We start from the raw sequence: 20,695 nt of genomic DNA, 5'->3' as shown, positions 1-20,695 counted from the left end.
GCATCCATCCCCGCCGGCCTGGCCCCCGCGAGCTGCGCCTGCCTCCCGGCACCCACCCCGGCAGTCCCCGGGCTCCGGCTCCCGAGCTCTGCAGGGGCACAGACCTCACACTCCGCGCTGAGACCTGCAGGGTCGTTTCACCCTCTGTTACTTCAAGGTATAAGTTTTCCAGCTCCGACCCTGCTATGTCACTCCGTGCAGTAGTAACAGAGCTGGGGGTTGCGGGTTTCACAGAGCTGCAACACCGATCCGTTTCTCCTGGGAATTCTCTCTGCCCACTTAGCTATTCTGTATCAGAGAAGTAACCAGACAGAGTTAATTGGGGCCCAGACACAATAGGGGGAGGAAAAAGTCTCAAAGTCACACGAAGAGTACAGCATTTATTTAAGACAAGCAAACATGCAAGTGACATGAGAGCAACAAAAGCCACTGCCCTCGGCAGGATGACTGCATTTAGCAGCCTCCAAAGCACAACTGTTTCCCTGATGATTGCAGCAATAACCGTATTCAAAGTCACCGTGTTTGATTAGAATAATAAAACAACATGAGTTTCATTTTCCTTAGAAGAAAACATCCAGTCTGGTAAAGAATCCTCACTGAGCTGTAATGGCTGAGAGCAACAAAAGCCACTGCCCTCGGCAGGATGACTGCATTTAGCAGCCTCCAAAGCACAACTGTTTCCCTGATGATTGCAGCAATAACCGTATTCAAAGTCACCGTGTTTGATTAGAATAATAAAACAACATGAGTTTCATTTTCCTTAGAAGAAAACATCCAGTCTGGTAAAGAATCCTCACTGAGCTGTAATGGCTTTCTCAGGTAAATGCTGAATTAGGAAACGTTTTTACCGAAGAATAAAAGTTCTTTAAACTTTACACACGGATTACAAAGAGTGACAAACAGGTTTGTTCCAGTTCAGCTGCACAGTGTGAGGCCCAGGGCAGGAAATGCTCAAGGAGGCATTACACTCAGGATGAACATATAGCTTTATTGAAGGGCTGTTGTAAATGAGGTTATCAGCGTTAAAGTATCTAATTCTGTAAGTTTTGAACTATTTGAATATAGAAGATTATTTTTCTGATTGCTACTGCTATGGGGAAAATTAAAACCAAGTGTTCTTTATTTCATTTAGTCAGCTAAGCTTTCTTTGTCCAGCAACAAATGAAGAGTTGTGCCTATGACTGAATGGCATCAACAGATCTGAAAGAGTTCCTTTGTTTTACATCTGAGAGGCCTTTAGAAACTCTGCTCTGTCTGCACCAAGGCAAATGGCCATTGATCCTATTTTACAGGTAGAGAGAATCAAAAGAAGTGTTATCGTTGCTAAGGCCACAGAAGATATCCCCACCACAGCACAGGCAGGTACTAACACCTCATGCCCCTTGTGCTCAGATGGACAGGAAATTCATTAAGAGACTGAAAAAAAACCCCATGCTTAGAGGTGGAGTTCAAGTCCTGCTCACAGTGCATCAGCACTCAGAAAATTAGCCCCTGCCAAGGGGTAACAGAGACATGAAGTGAGAAAAGAGGCACAGAAAGGCAAATGTCTTGCCCTGTGTTGCTGTAGTAAAACAGGAGACAGGAGCCACTCCCAGGAGCATCAGCCCAGGCAATAGCCAAAATTGTGGCACTGAAGTGGAAGGAGCTCTCTGACAGGTCTTTGCTCTTACTGTATAGTCAGGAGCTAATTTTGTGACCTTCCAGAACTCAAACTGGACATCTGTGGTAAACAGACACTGGACAACTCCATGGGAAAAGCAGCTTGTTTTTCTAGACGACTTGCTGAAAAGTTCTTGTGGCTTTTGTGATAGGAGGATCAGAGCTATGGGCAGAGCTGGAACCCAGCACTGTGACAAGCAACAGAGAGGATTACCCTGAAGACCTGCTCCAGGGTCTGCATCTGCATTTATTCTCCTCAAATCTACAGACAAATTGAAAGAAAAACAGAGAATTCTAAGCCCCACAAGTACTGCAAAGTGGATAAAAGCAGTGGGCATGGCTGGTTACTTGGGTTTTAATGAAATGTTTATGGATACAGTGCAACTGTAGCACATTTCACTTTATTCCCTGTGTAAAAAATATTAATATAGATATTGAAGTTGAGGGCTGAGCAGCTGTTTAGTATTACAATACTTTCATGCCTTCACCTTTTTTTTTAAACTAAAGCCTTCACACCTGTTTCACAGGCAGTAAACCCAAAGTATTGCCCTAGCCAGACAATGACTTAATTTAGATTCCACCACTCTATCTAATCTCCAACAGATTTGATGCTTCCAGGAGCAAGCTTGCAGTCATTGCAATAAATCCACAAACTTCGGTGTGGAAGCTACAGCATCTCCAGAAAGGAAGTCAATCAGAAGAAGTACATTGTAGGTAAACCTACTCAGGAAGGAAAGTTTCAATTTGGATAGTGTTTGTGACACATTGTGGCAACAATTATTTTGTGGAAAGGCAGGCAGAGGAGGATGTTACTTTAACACCTTATTTTCTGGTAGTTAATAGGGGTCATTGAAGGGGTAATGGGGGTGTCCAGCGTCTCTGGCTACCAGCTTTCCATCCACCTGTGAAGTAAACAGACTCAAATCAGAAAGATGAAAACCCATTCTTACTCTCAGTTTCAAGTTCCCCACGGTTTAGATTTCTAAACCTTTGTATCCCAAGCATCTGGGATTATATTTTTCATCTAAAACCAGTTGTTCCCTCTGTTCCCAAGCCCTCTTAGAATTTCTTGAAAGAAAAATTAAAAAAGATAATTATAAAAGGAGATTTCTGTAGCCGAGAGCAAGAGCCTTTCAAGCTGCAGAGACTTGAAGAATTAGATTAAGAATAGTTAAAAGCCTTTTGCCTTGCAGCTGTTACTGAGTCAGTGTTGTAACACGCACACTTCGAAACACTTTATTGGAGTCGGAGCCTTTGCCCGTGTTTCCACGACAGAGCTGCTGTGCTGCCAATTTTACAGAGGGATAAGATGAAACACACCGAGTGACTTGTTCAGGGTCACATACTAAAGCATTAATAGTGTCACTGAACTCCTTCACAGCACGTTTTGTTTAAAAGCATTTCCACAGGAGATCAACTTTTCCAGCTGTAAAATGGGAACACTGAAACTGATATTCGCAGATAACCAAACAGAGGCTCAGGTGGCCCAAAAGCAGATGTGGCCATACAGAGGTCTCAGCTCCTACATTCCACCTCTAAGCACTCAGATCCCTAAGCTGCATTTCCAGTTGCACTAAGTCCATCACAACACCCCCAACTTCTGAGGAGCTGAGGTAAAACCTCATCTGTAACATCTGCGGAAGTCTGGACACAGCACTGGCACAGAGATACACATCTCCCCAGGTGACAGGTGAGCTGTGCCATTCACAGGAGGTGTCATTTAGCTAAAACTTACATTAAACAACTAATAACTGAATAGAAGTGGTTAAAGAAATCACTAATCTTTATACATATAAAAGCGATTTTTATACATGTAAACATGATGTTAGCGATCACTCAAAATGTTCCAGGGGCAGAGGGAATCACAGGGACTTTCAAACCAGGTATCCACCAGCAAGTGCCTCCCTCAGCTTTCAGTACAAAACCTGCATTTCAGAGCACCAGCTGGAATCCCCCTGGTAATGAACTGTTTACAGGCACTACTCAAGTGTGAAACGAGTCACCTGGGGGCACTGCAGAGCACAGAACGAAGATGTTGAGGTTTAACGTTTGACTAATGCTCAGATTAAAACAAAATAAAGCTGAAATGAAGCTGTCACCTGAAGGCAATCCTTAAAACTGTGCACAGAAGTGTCACAGTAGCCTCAGGTTTCCTCAGCCAACAGCTTCCCTGTGTTCCTAGAATTCATATTCCTCATTTCCCCCACCCAGGTTCTTCCCCCTGCATATTTCACCACACAGAACAGGTAAGCATTCTTGTTCACAGCATGCCAAGACAGCAGCTGCCAGAAGCAATGTTCCACCTCGCTGATTCCAGTCTATCCCAGGAATTTGAGAGAAGGAGGAGGAGTAAAATCAGCAGTGAACTGCAGGTCAATGGTAGCTAACTATCAAAAACAGATCATGATGTGTACACCACCATCACTCCTCCTCTCCTGGCTTGACAGTCCTTCAAGTTTCACTTAGGTATATTCCTTGGCTAATTATGTGTTTGCAAAAGTTTGGATTTCAGGCTAGTACAAGGTAATTTCCAACCTCTATCCAGATAATGAACGGTTAAAAGGATAAAGCAACTTAAATTGTCTACATGCAACATAATAGCCTCTCCTCAGGCTTTAAACATCACATGCAGCAGAGTGGTGCAACTCTCAGAACCTGTGGTTACAGATCAGTGAAGTAAAGCAAGGAAAAACTGTCTCATCAGTTACAACAGGAGCTCTGATGTCACTGCCATATCACACTGGGAAATCCAGACACTCCAAGTCAGACTCACAGGGGAGATAGGCAAGAAAGGTTAGACAGGAACTTTAATTCACAGTTGATGAAAATTCTTTCCAATAAGCCAAGAAGGGATGGGCAGGAGACAAAAGGTTCTGCTAGAGATCTTACAGCTACAGAGCCATGATTTAATTCTCCTCATCTTCTTTCTTCCTGTCCTGTTATCTGGCAATATGGCAATATCTTTGAAGCCCAGATGCATCTCATTCACCCTTTCTCAAGCTGGATGGACTATCACTTTGAACTGTATTTCATCTCTCCTTTGTGAACGAATCTCTCTGATCTGATCAGGTCTCCCAGGTAACAGAAGCACATGAATTATCCCTGGCTCATCCAAGCCAAGCTGCATTCTAATGTATTCTGCACTTTTGTTAACAAAACAACTTTGTTTGCAGCATGAGTAGGAAAACAGTTAAAAGAAACATCCTGTCAGCAGCAGGTGTGCTTGTCACTGCCACGTTCACACCGAGCAGCAGCTAAGGCTGCCCTTTGGTGTACAGACTCCTGATCCATAAACGCAAAGATGATTTTGGCTGCAGGGATGTGGGGGTTCATACTCATGCACACATAGAGTTAAAAGCATGGCCTTGAGGCTCTCCTAAGCCCCAGAATCACAGTGAAAGCTCTAACATGTATCTACCCTGAAGTGAGACAGTTGTTCCCCACACATTCACACCTTTTCGTTTCTAACTCAGACTGGTCACTCTAGGCTAGTGATTCTCAGGTACACAAAAAAACCACGATGATAAACCCTGGAGAAAAGCTTCCCCCAAGGAATTCCTGTAGCCAGCAGACAGACTATTAAAGAAAAATTTACAAGCAAACTGCTGAAGAGGCTGGGGTATGCTTGACAGCTTCCAAATTTGCTGAGAGATTTACTGTATCTATGCAGTGTAGTGTATGATAAATCACTTCAGACTCAGACAGCACAACTATATGGTGGTTGGTGATGTACCAGGGAATGGCAACAGCTCTCTGTTGTATAGTCAGAAACATGACAAGAAATGAGAAACGCTACAAAGACAGAAGACAACAAGGCACTGATTGGGGTTTTTTTTGCAGTAAGGGGAAAGGAACAAGGTTAGGTCCTTTAATACAACAAAACAAAGACCAAGAGGACTTCAACACGTACAAAAACAAATGGGCATTTGCTAGGACATGAGGTAAGGTTTCCTGTGACAAAGTAAACTGCTGATGCTGAAAGATGCTGCAGCTAATAGATTTGGGAAGAAAAATACAACAACCTAAACCAAACTCCTTACACTGGAGAAAGGTCCTTACAACAGACTCTGAAAGAGGGGACATGCACTTGAGGGGAGGGGACAAAGTTCCCGATGTGAGTTCCACAATGGATGTGGAGAACTAGCAGCACCCTGAGCCTTCATTGTTCTTAGAGGTTTATGGTATAAAGTAGACAGTGACAGCTGGAACAAGGAGCACTTCTGGAGGAATGCCACGCACCTTAGCCTGCTTGGACTTGTGAAGAACAAATCAGCAGGAGTTTGGTGAGATTTCAAGTAAGATGGGACTCTGGCTTGAAGACCCATGGATGGGTCAGTAATGAGAACTCAGGAGAGTGAACGGCGTCCAAAATAGAGGAGAAAAGTTTTCCAAAAGCTACTTTTTCTGCACGCAGCTTTTGAAACATTCATTGATCTTAGATAACCTAAAAAGATGTGGTGTTCTTATGAGTAAGTAGTTCTGATGGGGACACTAAAGAAAGAAAACTGTAAAACCCCCAAGTTGTGGCCACATATGCACATAAAGACTATGAGAAACACAAGACATTTACCGTAATCATGGGCACAATGTAACGCCAGTTTTTATTCAGGCTCCCAATGTGGCTCATCTCTTCTTCTGTGAGGCTGAAATCAAACACCTGAGAACAAAAGCCACAGGCTTTATTAAATAACCATAAGTTGCCATCAGTTTGTCTAGCACTTATAAATATGAAATTGCAATTAAACTCACTTTATAACAAACACCAAAGCAAAGGCTTAAAGTCTGAGGTGTTCACATGCTGCCAACTCTCAGCCTACACTGGCACTGCATAGTGCTCTGCCACAAAGATAAAAGCAGTGGGACTGTTTCTCCAACTAAGCGCTGCCTATTCAATCAGTTTTCTGTTCCCATGTAAATCTAAACCTCAACTAACTGCAGAATTTATGGGTATTTCTTGAGATTGCTAGCAGCATACTGCATCGCAGAATTTCCTTTAATAGCAGTAACAGCTATAGAAACAGAGCTCTTAACTTAAAAACAAGTATGTAACCAGCCAATCTGTATAATTAAGGGCTGAAAAAAGATCCCAGGAGGTGATTCAGAGACATCCCTCAAGATTATTTGAATTCAGAGTTTTCAAATAATTTCTAAAGTGAACTGTCTCTGCTTCAGAGCAGAAGTGAACCACACTTATCCCTTCAGCATCACCAGAATGCCAGTTTGCTGCAGAAATAGTTGCCAGCCCTCATATGCAGGACAGAGCAACTATTACTCATAATAAGAACCACGGAACATCATTAGAAGGCTCCCTATTTCGATACACTTGTGTCTCAAAATTTAAGCACAGATTTTTCATTTAGACTTTTACAAAGTACATTCTTTGCCTTCTGATAACTAGACTGTGCCTGTGCACATCTGCACACACTCACACACTGAGTTGCTTAAAACACATCATTGGTTTTTAAAAAAATCTTTACCCTCCCTTCCAAGCATAAACTGAGGAACAAGGATGAACCATGTGTTTCAGCTTGTTGCTCTGCAAGTCACAGGAGAGTATAATACTCACTGCTTAAACTCCTTTCCTCTGCTTCAGCTTACCTGGAGATTCTGCTGAATGCGAGCAGGAGTGACACTCTTGGGAATGGCAACCACTTTACGCTGCACTTGCCACCTGTTAAGAGGAGGGAAGAGATTTTTCTGTGCATGCAGCCCAAGAACCATCAGTATTTATTCTGGTTGAGATGCCACTTTTGTTTCTATGTGAAATTAAAACCCCCAGAGGAGGACTGACACAGCACTGTAGTGTCATAGGACCTAGCATGTCCAAGCTCAACCAAGACAGCAGCCACCAGAGTAATCTGTGAAGGGAAGATGCTCATGCCCTGGAACAAGCAAGCAAGTTTCAAGTGTTTTAAGCTAAAAACCCAAGAAACAGTCAGAAAAATGTACTTAGGCACTTTACACAAGTTCTAACATGACAACCCCGGAGAAACTGGATGAAGTGCCTGTCCAGTGGCTTGAGCATAAAGTCTTGAACATGTTCAGCTGGCAGGGTAACTTGCTCCTGCCCAAGAATGTGGTAGTGATACTGATAGATACAGCACCAGTCAAAAATTGAGGCTAGAAACCCAGTTTTACTTTACAAGGTGATGATCACATTCTTGATATCACTCAATCACCTTGTTTCCCAGTACCCAGTAGCTGGCTTCTGCTGTAGAAAAACAGAACAGCAAACAGTGCTTCAGTGCAAAGGAGGAAGGTGGTCTCCTCAGCCTCTCTTCCTGGGTACCACCTGAATGCAGCAGCAAGCACTAGAGGGTTCAAGAAGCTGGGCACATGCCAATTCAGTGGGCAGCACACAGACGTGGCACACAGCTGCCTTAATTGCCCTACTGCTCTTTCCCAGCAGAAAAGGTAGTGAACCATCCCAGACATGGATCCAGGCCCTGAGTGAACACCTCTAATCTAGCCCTAAGGCAGGACCAACTCTACCAGTCCTGTAAAACAAGCACCAAATGGGGTTTGCTTTTGGCACTCTCTGTGATTTTAACTCCCCACACACAGAACACATACTTTAAGTAGATTCCTTCTAGCTTCTGTGTTTTGCTTTATTTAAGGCTGAGTCCCAAACACCTCCTCTCTCACAATTCTTCTGTACCTGAGCAAGACCTGTGCAGGTGACTTGCCATATTTTTCTGCAATTTTTTTGACCCCAGGTTCTTCTAGAAGCACAGGCTCATCTGGGTGTTTCCACATGCGATCTGGAGAACCAAGGGGACTGTAGGCAGTGACAACCAGTCCTCGTTTCTGGCAGTGAGCAATCAGCTCATTCTGAGCCAGGTAAGGATGACATTCCACCTGTTACAATGACACACAATGAGTGGCTACAGAACAGACAGCAACACAAAACTCTAAACAAATGGGTAGTCAAGCACAGCAGGAGCAAACGAATCACAGGAGCTTGTTCCAAGCTGTGGAAAACCCTGTGAGGATATGGTTTTAAGTTAACTTAAGTTATTAAGGTTTAAACAACCTTAAGTTATTAAGGTCTAAGTAACTTAAGTTACTACCATGACAACGAAGAAGTGTAGGCTAAGTTTACATGAAACAGTGAACAGATCACCGAAGCTTAGTGCTGTATATTCCCTAGGCAGCAAACAGATCATCCAACAAGCAAGGACACTCTACCAAAGGGATTCAAGTTACTCCCTCACAATCTTTTTTTTCTCTTATAGACTAAATTGTTCCTCCCAGGGAAGATGAACGCTTCCACAGACCTGTCTGACTAAGCAGGCATAAATGGCCAATGGATGTAGGCCTCCTTCCCAACAAATTAATCTGCCTGGAAAGACTGTCTCTGTGTGCCTACTCCTGCACGGCTGGCTATATTCTTCCCTGCACATAAGAAGCTGCACCACTTGTGCTAAACACATAGCATTGGTTTGAAAATTCTTCACTCCCACAGACAAATAGGAAAGGTATTTGTCTTCTTTATTCACCTTACCTGGAGCACAGCTGGTTTGACAGTAGCCACACTTAGTATATCATCGATCTGACGACTGTTGAAGTTTGACAGCCCAATGGCTTTCACAAGACCTTTTCCTACCAGTTTCTCCATAGCCTTCCAGGTATCCTTGTAATCGGTGTAATCATAACGCATCGTGTTATCAGGATTCTTTGGAAAGAGATTGTCCCCTCGTCTACAACAAAGGTCAAGTGTAAGTACATATATCATGTTATTTATATTAGGTTAGTTCTTCACTAAAGAAGCCTTCCTCTAAGTATTCTTACAGGCTTATGCCTAACCTGGAGGGCAGAGTACAAACTGAGTTTGTCTGTTCAGTTCCACTATGTGACTTAACCTTTAAGGCAGTTATTTCACATACAGTCTTTCCTATGTGAAGTTGTTATACAACACTCTGAAGTACTTACCTACACAGCAGTGACTATATAGAACTGATAAGACACTGTACACACAGCAGCAGCTCTTTGCACACTTTGATCCCAATAAAACAGCTGATTTAGGGAGCGGCAACTCAGAGAGTGGCTTTGGTTTTTCAATCCGTTTCCCGGAGAGGACTGGTATTTTTCATAGTCTGTTTGGAGCTGCCACCAAAGGGACCTTGGTTTAAGAGGTGTCTAGGGGGTCTAGGAGAGACTATATTCAAAGTACACAGGCCTTCACACCTCTCTGGATTCTGTAGCTGTGTCAGTACTTAATTACAAGCAGAGAATGTCACAGAGGTCTTAACATCTACAGGTTGCTTATAGGTTGGGTGTGTTTCCTTCCAGTTAGCCACACCACCACATTTTACAAAACCAAATTTCAAACCAAAAAGGCAAGAAATTCACCAGACACAAAGAACCTGGTTGTGCCAGGTGACATGAGCACAGCCAAGGGCTATGACTGGTCTTTGAGCAGTCCATGCTTGGAAGGTTACAAGCCTCCCACTGGAAGAGCACTGCTTCATAACAACCACAGAACTCTGCTAGCTCAGATCTGACACTGTCACACATTGCTCTAGCTAAGCAGTGAATAGTGTGAGAAATGGCAGCAGCTGAGGACAATAGGAGATTGTTCTTCCTATCATTGGCAAATACGGAACCAAAAATAACTCTGAAAGCCTTATGAGTTCCCAACTCAGAAAAGCAGCCTCATATGTCAAGAGTACTGTGTAAAGTGAGAGTAATTTCCAGGACCTGGAAGCACTGTGGTTTTCATCTGGAAGCCTGTTTTAATTTCTGTGTAAATAACATTCCTTTACTCAGCTCCCCAGTGCAGCAGGCATTATAGACAACCATGCATTAAAACAGTTCAGTAGAGCTAATGGAAAACTGGAGAGTGAACAGCTTCCAATGAGAAAAAATGAAACTGCTTTGTTAGTGTCAGTTTTGTCAACAGCTGCACAACATCAAGCAAATTTAAATATTAGTAATATCTAAGCCTACATCATTATTTGTGTTACTTGTCATTATCAAAGCAATGTATAATGGTGAGGATTTTTTTTTCAAGCAAATAAAACACAAACCTGTTTCACAACAGGGGGAAAGTCTAACAGTTCTTCCTCCAAACCAGTTCCAGTTGAAAACACTTCCTCATTCTATTATGCTGAGGAATATATTTATACTTTGAGCATCTTTCATCCTATCATGTTTCATGCTTTGTAAAATTCAATTCACATGACTAGAAGGGGAAAAAACATTCTCAAACTTACAGAACAGAGAGAGGCCCCTTAGACTGACAGGGCTTTCCCTGCAGAGTGAAGACTCCATGTAAACATCTGGTCAGGAGACTGATCCCCCCTGCCTTTTTGCTGACTGCAGTTGGGTGGGGGAACAACTGCTTCCACATCCACAAGGAAATAAAGTATGGAACTCTGCTGCTCGTGGGGTTACAGGGTAAGTGCATTTAGCACTTAACTGGAAAACTTTCTCATCTCTTATTTCCTCAAATTGTAGAATTACTGCAGTTAGTGTCATAAAAAGTAATTTTCACTTCCTTCTCATGCAGATACCACCATTATACTGCACTTGCTTGGCCACTCCAGCACAGTCAATAACTATTAGTGAAAAGGGTTGTCTTCTTTACAAAGCACTTGATTCTCATTTTACACATCAGTAAGGCCCAAAGCAGCTTTGGTATTGCCTCAAGGTCACCATGTAGGTCAATGGCAGAACCAAGAATAGCTGCAGCACTTCCCCAGTGCCCAGACGAAGACACTAGACTATTTTAAACTTATAATATTTTACCTCACAGCTACTTTAGGATGGCAAGATTCAGTACAGAATCTTGTCCCATAAAGCTTTATTACCTTTTTCCAGTTACCTGACCCTGGCACCCATGCCAAACTGTCTCCAGTTTAGTGATCCTAATTCCATGACCTAGCTGAGCTCATGATTAAAAAAAAATATATAGATGCTTAAAAATTTTAAATGAGGACTTCACAGTGATTTTCTGGCCTCATCACTGCTAAATAACAAGAACAATTATCCTTTTTCCAATTACAATACTTCTACACAAAACCAGAAGTTTTTTCTCCTCTATTTTATGTTTATGGAGATGCTACAAATCTAACAGTGAACAAATTCCCACCCAACTGAAATTCAACGAATTATATTTGAACAATTCTTTCTGTGAATGAACGGGCCAAATATGAGTAAGCCACGTGTAGAAAAGTGTCTACGTGACAGTCCATAGGACTGCACTGTTAACCACACTGAAAACCATCTTGCAGGCAGTATGCACAGGAAGAAATTCACAGCTCAGAAAAAAGGCCCTCGGGATATAACACCAGCCACTCATGTAAAACTGGGGGTTTTGCTTTCTGTGCCCTTTCAACCTAGAACTTACTCAAAGGCATGAGGCCAGTGCATGAGGTACAGGTCCAGGTAATTCAGTTTCATATCTCCAAGTGTTTTCCTTAGTGCTGGCTCTACATCCTCTGGGTGGTGCTTGGTATTCCAGAGCTTTGATGTTACAAACAGGTCCTCCCTTTTAACAGCCTTTAAGAAAGGAAGGAGAGCATAATTTACTGGAGCAAGTTTAGAAAGAGAATTGCAACAGTTCCCCAACTAGTTTTAAAACAAAGAGAACAACTGAAGTTTTGTGGGCTTTCTTTTTTTTTCAAAAAGGTAACACATGGAACCAACAAATTAAACCTTTCAAAAATATGCTGGACAGAGAAGAGCCAGAGAAATACAAAGGCTCACAAATTGGAAAGTATGTCAAATACTTAGCGATTTATTAGATGTTCTGAAAAACAAAACAATCATTTCCACATATACATTCCTCCACACATTCCAATTCAAGGGTTAAAACCACTACTAAGTGTGACAAAAGAAAGACTGCAAAGCTTCTTCATATGTAAATGTTGTAATTTTTATTTAACAATTCCCAACCAGCTCACTTAACTTGACTCATCACATGCCATAAACCAGGAATGCTTCTTGTGGGAAGCGCCGTGAGAAAATAAACAGAAGTTTCCCCAAACCTCTGCATTTGAGTTTTTAGGCTGTGGAAGGAACACACTAAGAACTCAAAGTCCTGTAGCCTCTATTGGAAGGGTAAGACCCAGAAATAAAACAGAGAGTAGGTCAACTAGGAAGTGCAAAATGCAAAACAGAACACATTGGGCAAGCTGAAGCACAGAAACCCATCAGAAAAGGTGCTTCTCTCTGTCTTGTGTGTGACAAAATTCCACTCAAGCCTGTATTCTGAAGAAGCTGGAATGGTTAATTCCTCAGTTTTTCTCTTCCAACCATTCAATTATTTCACATATGGCTGTTGTGTTCAAAAAGAAAGGTTTTAAAAACTCTTTCAAGAAGACTTTTAAATTCTAGTCTTAAGCTAGCTAGCTAATAAGAAATGAATGAGCCCTCTTTCTCTTTGTTAGTCACCCTATCTAGTAGGGAGGAATCCCTGGGGCAAGCTGAAAACATCCTCTCTCAAGCAAATCGCCTAATAAAGGGATTGCCCTAAAGCCAAGGAGAGCAGCAGGAAAGCAGGAACATAAAAACCTTATTTCCATGGTCTCTGAGGCTATACAGGGAACCATCTGCCCCCTTGAGCCAACAAGAACAAGGGGATAAATTTAAGATTCTGCCTCAGGTCATCCCTAGGAATGTTTGTCACATTACACTTAAGCCTTGGTCTCTGAAGTGCAGGCCCTGGAGTCACCGCGATCAAACCCTCACAAGCAATCACTGTTCAAAAAAAATCACCACCTATTTACTCAGTCATATTTTATCTATAACCAAACAACCTACAGTCACTGAGTTTGCTATAGCTACCTGCCATTGCAGATTATTAAGTTAGAGTAACTTTTCATATAAGCCATGGCAAGTATTTGACATTAGAACTATTTATTCTAGTGAGGGGAAAAAAGGGCATTTTCTGTAGCTCCCATCCAAATATTTCTGACAATCTTTTCTGCCCATGACAGCCAGGAGGGTTACAAGAGGAGAGAAAGCTCTTTCATGCCTACTCCTAACAATAAACAGCTGGGGCAGACCAGGAGGAAAAGCCACCAGTGTTAACTTCACAGCGTATTTTCAGGTCACAACAGTAAATTTTGATTCAGCACAAAGTCAGCATGGCAATTCCTGTGCTTTTACCTTGTTGGGCCCAACACATTCCTGGAAAGCCTCACCGATCTCTGCCTCATTGCTGTAGGCTGCCGCGCAATCGATGTGACGATAGCCCACACTCAGGGCATATTTCACTGCTTCTTTCACCTGTAATCAGAAACAGATGGCACAGTGCTGTCACTGGAAAGGGACACAGCACTGGGGAAAAATAAGAAATGTTAGACTTAGTGAGGAACACCCATCAGGTACAGACCTGCATAAGGTCAGGAGACTCCACAGTAGGATACCCTACCTATTGAGTAGGGTCCTCTGCGGCACACTCTGCAGAGGGAAGAGCTAATTGCTGACAGACATTCCAAGAGTCACAAGAAAACCACACACACAAGACCAGCATGCAAGAACACACCAGACAGAACAAATCCCTACTCTTTGCTACAGTTGTCACACACTTCTTAAACATAAAGCAAGCTTTTAAAAGCAATTTTCAAATAAATCATGGCTATGGGAGACAAACTTTCTCAACTAAGTGATAAATCAATGTCAGCCAAACCTGAAATACATCTCCTCTTTCCCAGTAAAGGAAGAGCCTGGTTTCTAACTCCAGAACCACCAGAGTCTGGGTTTGGTCCAAAGCACTTCTATTACAGCAGTGAAGTAATCCTTTCTCTTCTCTAGCAGGATGGTATTTACAGTCCTTGTTTCAGCCTGACAAAGACATTACTTGGCTCACTACAAAATCAAGGGCAGGGTAACTCTGAAATCATTTGAGACATAGTAAAGGCTTTTGAAACACAGTATTCACCCACAGAAAGGGGGAAAAGAAAATGTATCTCCTCTTGCCCAGTAAAGGAGGAGACTGGTTTCTAACTCCAGAATCACCAGAGTTTGGGTTTGGTTCAACAACACACACTTAATTACTAAGGTAATGCTATTTTATGGCACATTTTTCTTCTGTGTCTCATTCTTCTGACTGCAGAACAATAGAAGTCACTAAACTGCTGGATCTGTCCTGATGGTGCTCACAACTTGGCATTTTGCTTTCCACATTGCTGACAATGAAGGTGTTGCCAACAGCAACACACCCCTTGCTCCATATTCTTACACAAAAGCAGGAACAGTTGGGAACCAAAGCACTGTACTTTAAATCTGGATCTGCTTTTGAAAGCTCTAATGAAGCACAAGAACAAAACTTCTTAACATGGGCCTCAGGTGTGGAGCAAGTCTAGAAATCAAAGAAAAAACCATCTTTTTGAGGATTCATAAGGAGCTTTCGAATAAAGATTGTTAATAACTGGTTGTGAAAGAACCAAGAATTACTCACTAGGCTGATGAGCATTAAGTAAAATCTGTTTCATTTAACTTCCAGTGGACAGTAAGCACGTGTTCCCTTTTACATCTGTAGCACTTGAGGTGGATATAAGGAGTACAACCTATCTGTACAGGGATATCTATAGATTGCTCCTCAGTGACTTCTCTCTTGAGACTGTGGGACACTCTAAATTACTCTGTGTATAAGATTTGATGGAACAGAACACTGATGTATTTATAGAGGTTTCATCTCTCTTGGAAAGAGATTAAAACATGTGTCCACGAAGGCTAGAGGGAGATTGATTTTTTTCACCTTCATCAAAGGACCAGCATTTTCAATTTTAAAGCTGACAAATCTATTAATACCAAGTAGAGATGTATACAGTCCTGCTCTCAGATGCTACAGAAAGGCAAGGGGAACTCAAATGTGAAAACTCATCTACTGGTAGATTTCATTTGTTTTTCTTGTAAAGAACTGCAGTAAAGGCAGACAGGGAATATTCTGACTGCATTCTTTGGCATTTTGAGAGGTAAACTGGAATGCAGCTCAGTTTCCCTTAGCCAGAATGACAAAGCACTTCTATTACAGCAGTGAAGTAAACTCTTCCTTTCTCTAGCAGGATGGTATTTACAGTCCTTGTTTCAGCCTGACAAAGACATTACTTGGCTCACTACAAAGTCAAGGGCAGGGTAACTGAAATCATTTGAGACATAGAACAGCCTTTTAAGATTCACTATTTATCCTTGGAAAGGAGGAAGAAAACAGCAGTGCTCTATGGCTGTACTAATCCCCTATTTCCCAGATCAGATTAATGCTTATTTTAACCCAAACAGCCAAAAAATTTGCCATAAAGTGAAAGCAGACCATGCTCACAGAAAACTAGATATAAGGCACTCCAACCATGTCTCTGCAAAGCAATAAACAGGAGACTATATTTTTTTATCAGCATGTTTTGATAAATTTCTAGCACTGAAGAACTGGGACTGGTTTGGATTTGGGAAAAAAATCTGTATTTGTGTAAACTACTCTCAGCCTACTAAGACATGACAATATGAACAGAGAGTTCCTGTTCCACACAGAAGGCAAGCAATCAAGAGAAAACGGAAAAAAAAAAAAAAGGCATTTTTTGAGGGGAAAATAATAACATGTAGATGTAAGTTTAAGAAAAGTACATTTTTAACAGCACGCTTTGTATTTTTGAGATTATCTTCAGACAGGTTCACACATTTCGTGGTGGGGGACAGAGAAAAAAACACAACAGAAGTAGCTGGAGATTCATATGCCTCTGGTATTTGGTGTTGTGAAGTAACAGTAGCCAAAGGATCCTTCAATCTTTCCATATATTCTTCAGTTTAGCCTGCCAGTATTGCTATGAGAGGAGCAATTGCTGAGTTCACTTTGCATTAGGCAAGTTGAGCCACATGCCTTAAGTGTGACTCACCAACCCACCAAAGAACTAAAAAGTTAGGTCTGACCAAAAGTAGGTCTGAAAGGATCTCGAGACATCATCCAGTCCACCCTCATGGCCCACAGCTGGGCCAAGTGAAGCTAAACCACTCCCACACACATTTGTCAAAGCTCTTCTTGTAAGTGACAAGCAGTCTACTCCAGTGCTTTGCTAGCTTTATGCTCAAAGCGTTTCAGGTGAGTCACCAAGATGGCCCTGATACCACATCCTATTCCTCCCAGACATGAAATCCACAGCTTTCCCTTTGTGAGGACTTTTTGTGCATGTGCAAAGTGCCACCACACCTCCTCTCAAACCCCTCTTGGCCACATAACTGTAGGTGCTTCCATCTTTGATCACAACTCACCTTTCCCAAACCCTGCAGCACTGTTGCTGTTGTCTCATCAGCTGATTCACACCTTTATTGAAATGGTTTGCCCCAAAACAGACACAACATTGCAGTTGGAACCTTATTCTTCTTCACTACATAGCAAATTCCAAGGAACTACACTCTCACTTAGACATCCTAGCAAGGCACTTGGCTTTCCCACTCATCCTCTTCTGTTTTTGAAGATGGATGAACATAATACCAGTGGCAGATTAAGAACCAGAATCTGTAAGTTCCAATTCATTATAATATCCATTATTAGAATTCCAGTTCTTCAATCTGCCTCTCACAAGGTTAAAAACTAACAAGCCATCTTTATAAGCATTATACTTCCAGGCAACACAGAGTTTAAATGACCTAGGAGCCTCTGCTGCACAGCCCCAAGCCATCATGAAGAGACTTGCACTTGAACAGTTCCAGTAACAATAATACTAGGAAAAATATTAACAAACAAACAAATAAATATAAATAAATAAACAGATAGATAAGTAAAAATTATACTAGGAAAGAAAAGGCTTTGAAAGCCCCCCATGCTTCCTGCCAAGTTTTCACATTTTAGCAGTCCAAGTTTGCCTGCTGACAGGAAACAGAAAAAAAAACAGATCATCAGTCCACATGGTATTCAGATGCAATATGACAGGAACATAAGCATTACACTATTACAGTGTGTACATATTGCACTAAAAGTTGCTGAAAAGGAACTCACACCACCAAATAAGTATTGCCAACTTAAGAGCTGGTGTCCCCTAAAATAAAGGGCTTTGCCTCTTATCCTTCAGATGTTGAATTTAAGTCCCTCCCTTGACACAAACCAGCAGCAGTGAATTTTTTTGGCGTCCGTAACTAGGATTCTCTGTATGGTCTAACAAACTTCAAGAACCAAACAATCTCCTCCATAGCTGCAATCCTGTCACAAGACACCCTGTCTGACTGGTTTTGAGGCACACATTTCCTCTTCAGCTTCCCAGAGTTTCACACAGAAATAAAACTTCCCTAAGCCTTGTGCCTCTCTCCCCTACAGAACCAGCCTCTGCCACTGCTGGTTAGACTGCTCAGCAGGTGGGGCTCAGTCCTCCAGGTTGAAAGCATGGCCCACTTGAGAGAAGAGAACAAAGCATGAGAGAATTACAGATAATCCAGCTGCAATATCAAAAACCCATGCTGCTGATACTCTTGATGCTCCTGTCTGAATGGATTTCTCTTTGAACTCATTCATGCTGCCAGTTCATACACCTCTGTGCTGTGCTCCCTTCCATTCAACAGCCTTCCATCATGTTCCTATCGAAACATGTGACACAAATTTCTCTTCCAGCATTTGATCATGGAAGACAGAAAACATCCTATTATTTTATAGGGTCCAAATCCTATAAAATCCTGTAGTCTTCCAACGTGGACTTAAGAGTCAATAATTTTCCTCCCATTCTTAGTATCTAGGAAACTAAGGCTGCAATGACAGCTTTGTACTGCACTGCTAAGATTTGGCCACAACATCAATAGGAACAGTAACAGCAACAGCAATAACAAAGAAATTACTCAAATTTGGCAAGGAAAATAATTACAATCTGCGAAGTATTTACCTGCAATAACTGAAAACCCATCCATTTCCATACTTGCTTCTAATGCAGCCCTTGCACAAAAGAGCTTTTGATAAATAGCCTCTACTTGGGAAATAGCTAGATAGAATCAATGGTAATTCTTCTGCTTTTCTAGGTTTTTGGCCCTCAGTCTTTAATTCATAATAGCAATTATTAACCCTGAACTACATCATGTCCTTTTAATGATAAATCATTTGGGCACTCTGCCAAATTGCTGCTATGCCTCTGAATTTTCAGAAGTGATATTTATTCCAGAGGAATAGTGACAGCTTCTATCACTTTGTCTAGTTTCACTGGACTTCCTAGATTTTGCCTTCAATACATTCTACAAGTAAGTATTTGAGGAAAGCAGATATTCCCAAGACGTGACTTCCCAGAGGAGATTGCTGGATCCTGTGTAGGTTTCAGCTGTTAGCAGCTCTGCTTATTATGGCAAAATCCTACTGAATTAGGTTTAAATTATGCACAAACAGGATCTGTCCTTGTTCCTTTATAAGGCCACACTTGCCCCAGCATAGTTAGTACACAAAATAAACAATGCATCAATATTTTGTTTGTTTAGTTTCAGACATTTGTTTTGGACAAAGCACATTTAACTGCTTTGAGTGCACAGAAGTTCATCCATTAAGTCTGTGCATGTTAATAAACTTAATTCAGCTGTCAGTTGATGTTTTAAGTGACAGAGCTGAACATTCACCCTTGTCCTCATTTAGGAGGTTGACTGAGCTCTCACACCAACTCAGCTTCCACATTAGCACAGCTTCTATTTCCAACAGACCCACTGTCCTGACAGCTGTCTGGACAGGAAAACCAACAACTAATTGGCTCTGAATAGATTTAATTTTCACAGCTTGTTTTCCACCTTTTCCTCTAACTGGCATGAGAGAAGAGCACATCTTGAGAAGGGCTTTAACCTTTCCTCTCAGTTCAAGGCCAGGTCAGAAGGGACTTGGAGCGACCTGGTCTAGTGGAAGGTGTCCCTGTACACGGCAGGAAGTTGGAACTAGATGATCTTTAAAGTCTCTTCCAACCCAAACCATACTTTGAACAGCAGCTAACAATTCCACCAAAACAGTGGACAATTGCCTTTCACAGGAAGTATGTACAATTTCTTCCCCCAATAATTTATGTTCTAACTAAATGAAAGAGAAAGGAAAAAACAGACAAGGGGGAGAAGCACTACATTAGCAGGCACAGTTCATAGCATGCAAACATTCCCACAGACTGTTTGTAGTAACACACTGAATTGTTTCCAAGTGTGGTGTTTGCCAATTCATTGCATTCAGAAGCAGAAGGAATGTCCAATGACACATGAGTCGTTTTTAGTTTAAAACCAGACTGACCCAGGCACACTCTTTGTTTTCTGCTAGCCATAGGCTGATTGCTGGAACAGGACTTGCTACAAGAACAACTTCCCAAAATAATGTTTCCCGCTGAGTCACCAGCCTCGGCCAGAGGGGAGTCTGGTCAAAGTGGCAGCCTGAGGACTTAGCAGTGCAAGAGTCAGGCACCATATAAGAGCCACAGCATTCTCCCGGTCTCACCCCACTCATTGGTCTCTTTCTGCACTTCTGTCCCAGAGCACCACAGCCTGAGGCCAGGGTTAACAGGTCTGAAGGGATCTTCCACTGCTGCCTTTGTGCCTTGGAGCCTTAGTCATGCAAATCCACACAGCCATTCCACTGATTTCCAAGACTAGAACAATTCAAGCAAAGGATCCAGACCTCAGATCTGGGATCTTCAAAAACAGGTGCACAAACTACTAATTGAGAATACAGTATCATATTGTTCCCTGCTTACTTGGCCACGGTCACTTTTCCAAGTTCCCAGTCCCACGAGAGGCATCTTCTGCCCAGTGTGGAGGGCAACGAAACCACATGATGCAGACATTTTTGCCTAAAGAAGAACAAGAACAAAAAGTTTGGCAGCAATTCTGTAAATTGCAATAATTTACCTTTTCTGCTCACAGTGGCAAACGTTTTTTATCAAAAAGGTAGGGTTTACAGTGTGTCACAACATCCTCACAATCTATGTTTCTGCCCAAACTGTTAAAAGGAAATTGCATTCAGGATGAGCTCCAAAGCTGACTAGCTGATTTCAGCAGAAGCTGAGGAAGTTACTTCCCAATTTCTGCTGTATCCAAACTTATTGATGTTATTTGTTTAAAGAAACAACAACAAGCAAAACCAAGAGTGGCAACATGCAATGCT

General features: G+C 42.0%; 1 protein-coding gene across 1 annotated transcript; it reads right to left on the bottom strand.

Annotated features, from left to right (window-relative positions):
- Positions 1-2,270: 2,270 nt before the first annotated feature.
- AKR1A1 (aldo-keto reductase family 1, member A1 (aldehyde reductase)) lies at positions 2,271-20,376 on the bottom strand. The gene is made up of 8 exons (XM_009077209.1): positions 20,286-20,376; positions 13,774-13,893; positions 12,011-12,162; positions 9,164-9,359; positions 8,318-8,517; positions 7,258-7,330; positions 6,230-6,316; positions 2,271-2,561 (listed from the first exon to the last, which is right to left on the bottom strand). Exons 1-8 carry the CDS (start codon positions 20,373-20,375, stop codon positions 2,496-2,498), a joined length of 984 nt encoding a protein of 327 aa, XP_009075457.1. The 5' UTR covers position 20,376; the 3' UTR covers positions 2,271-2,495.
- Between the last annotated feature and the right edge of the window lie 319 nt (positions 20,377-20,695).

Source organism: Acanthisitta chloris, unplaced genomic scaffold (genome assembly GCF_000695815.1).
Source record: "Acanthisitta chloris isolate BGI_N310 unplaced genomic scaffold, ASM69581v1 scaffold30036, whole genome shotgun sequence".
NCBI classification, from domain to species: domain Eukaryota; kingdom Metazoa; phylum Chordata; class Aves; order Passeriformes; family Acanthisittidae; genus Acanthisitta; species Acanthisitta chloris.
This window is presented reverse-complemented; position numbering and strand designations above follow the sequence as displayed.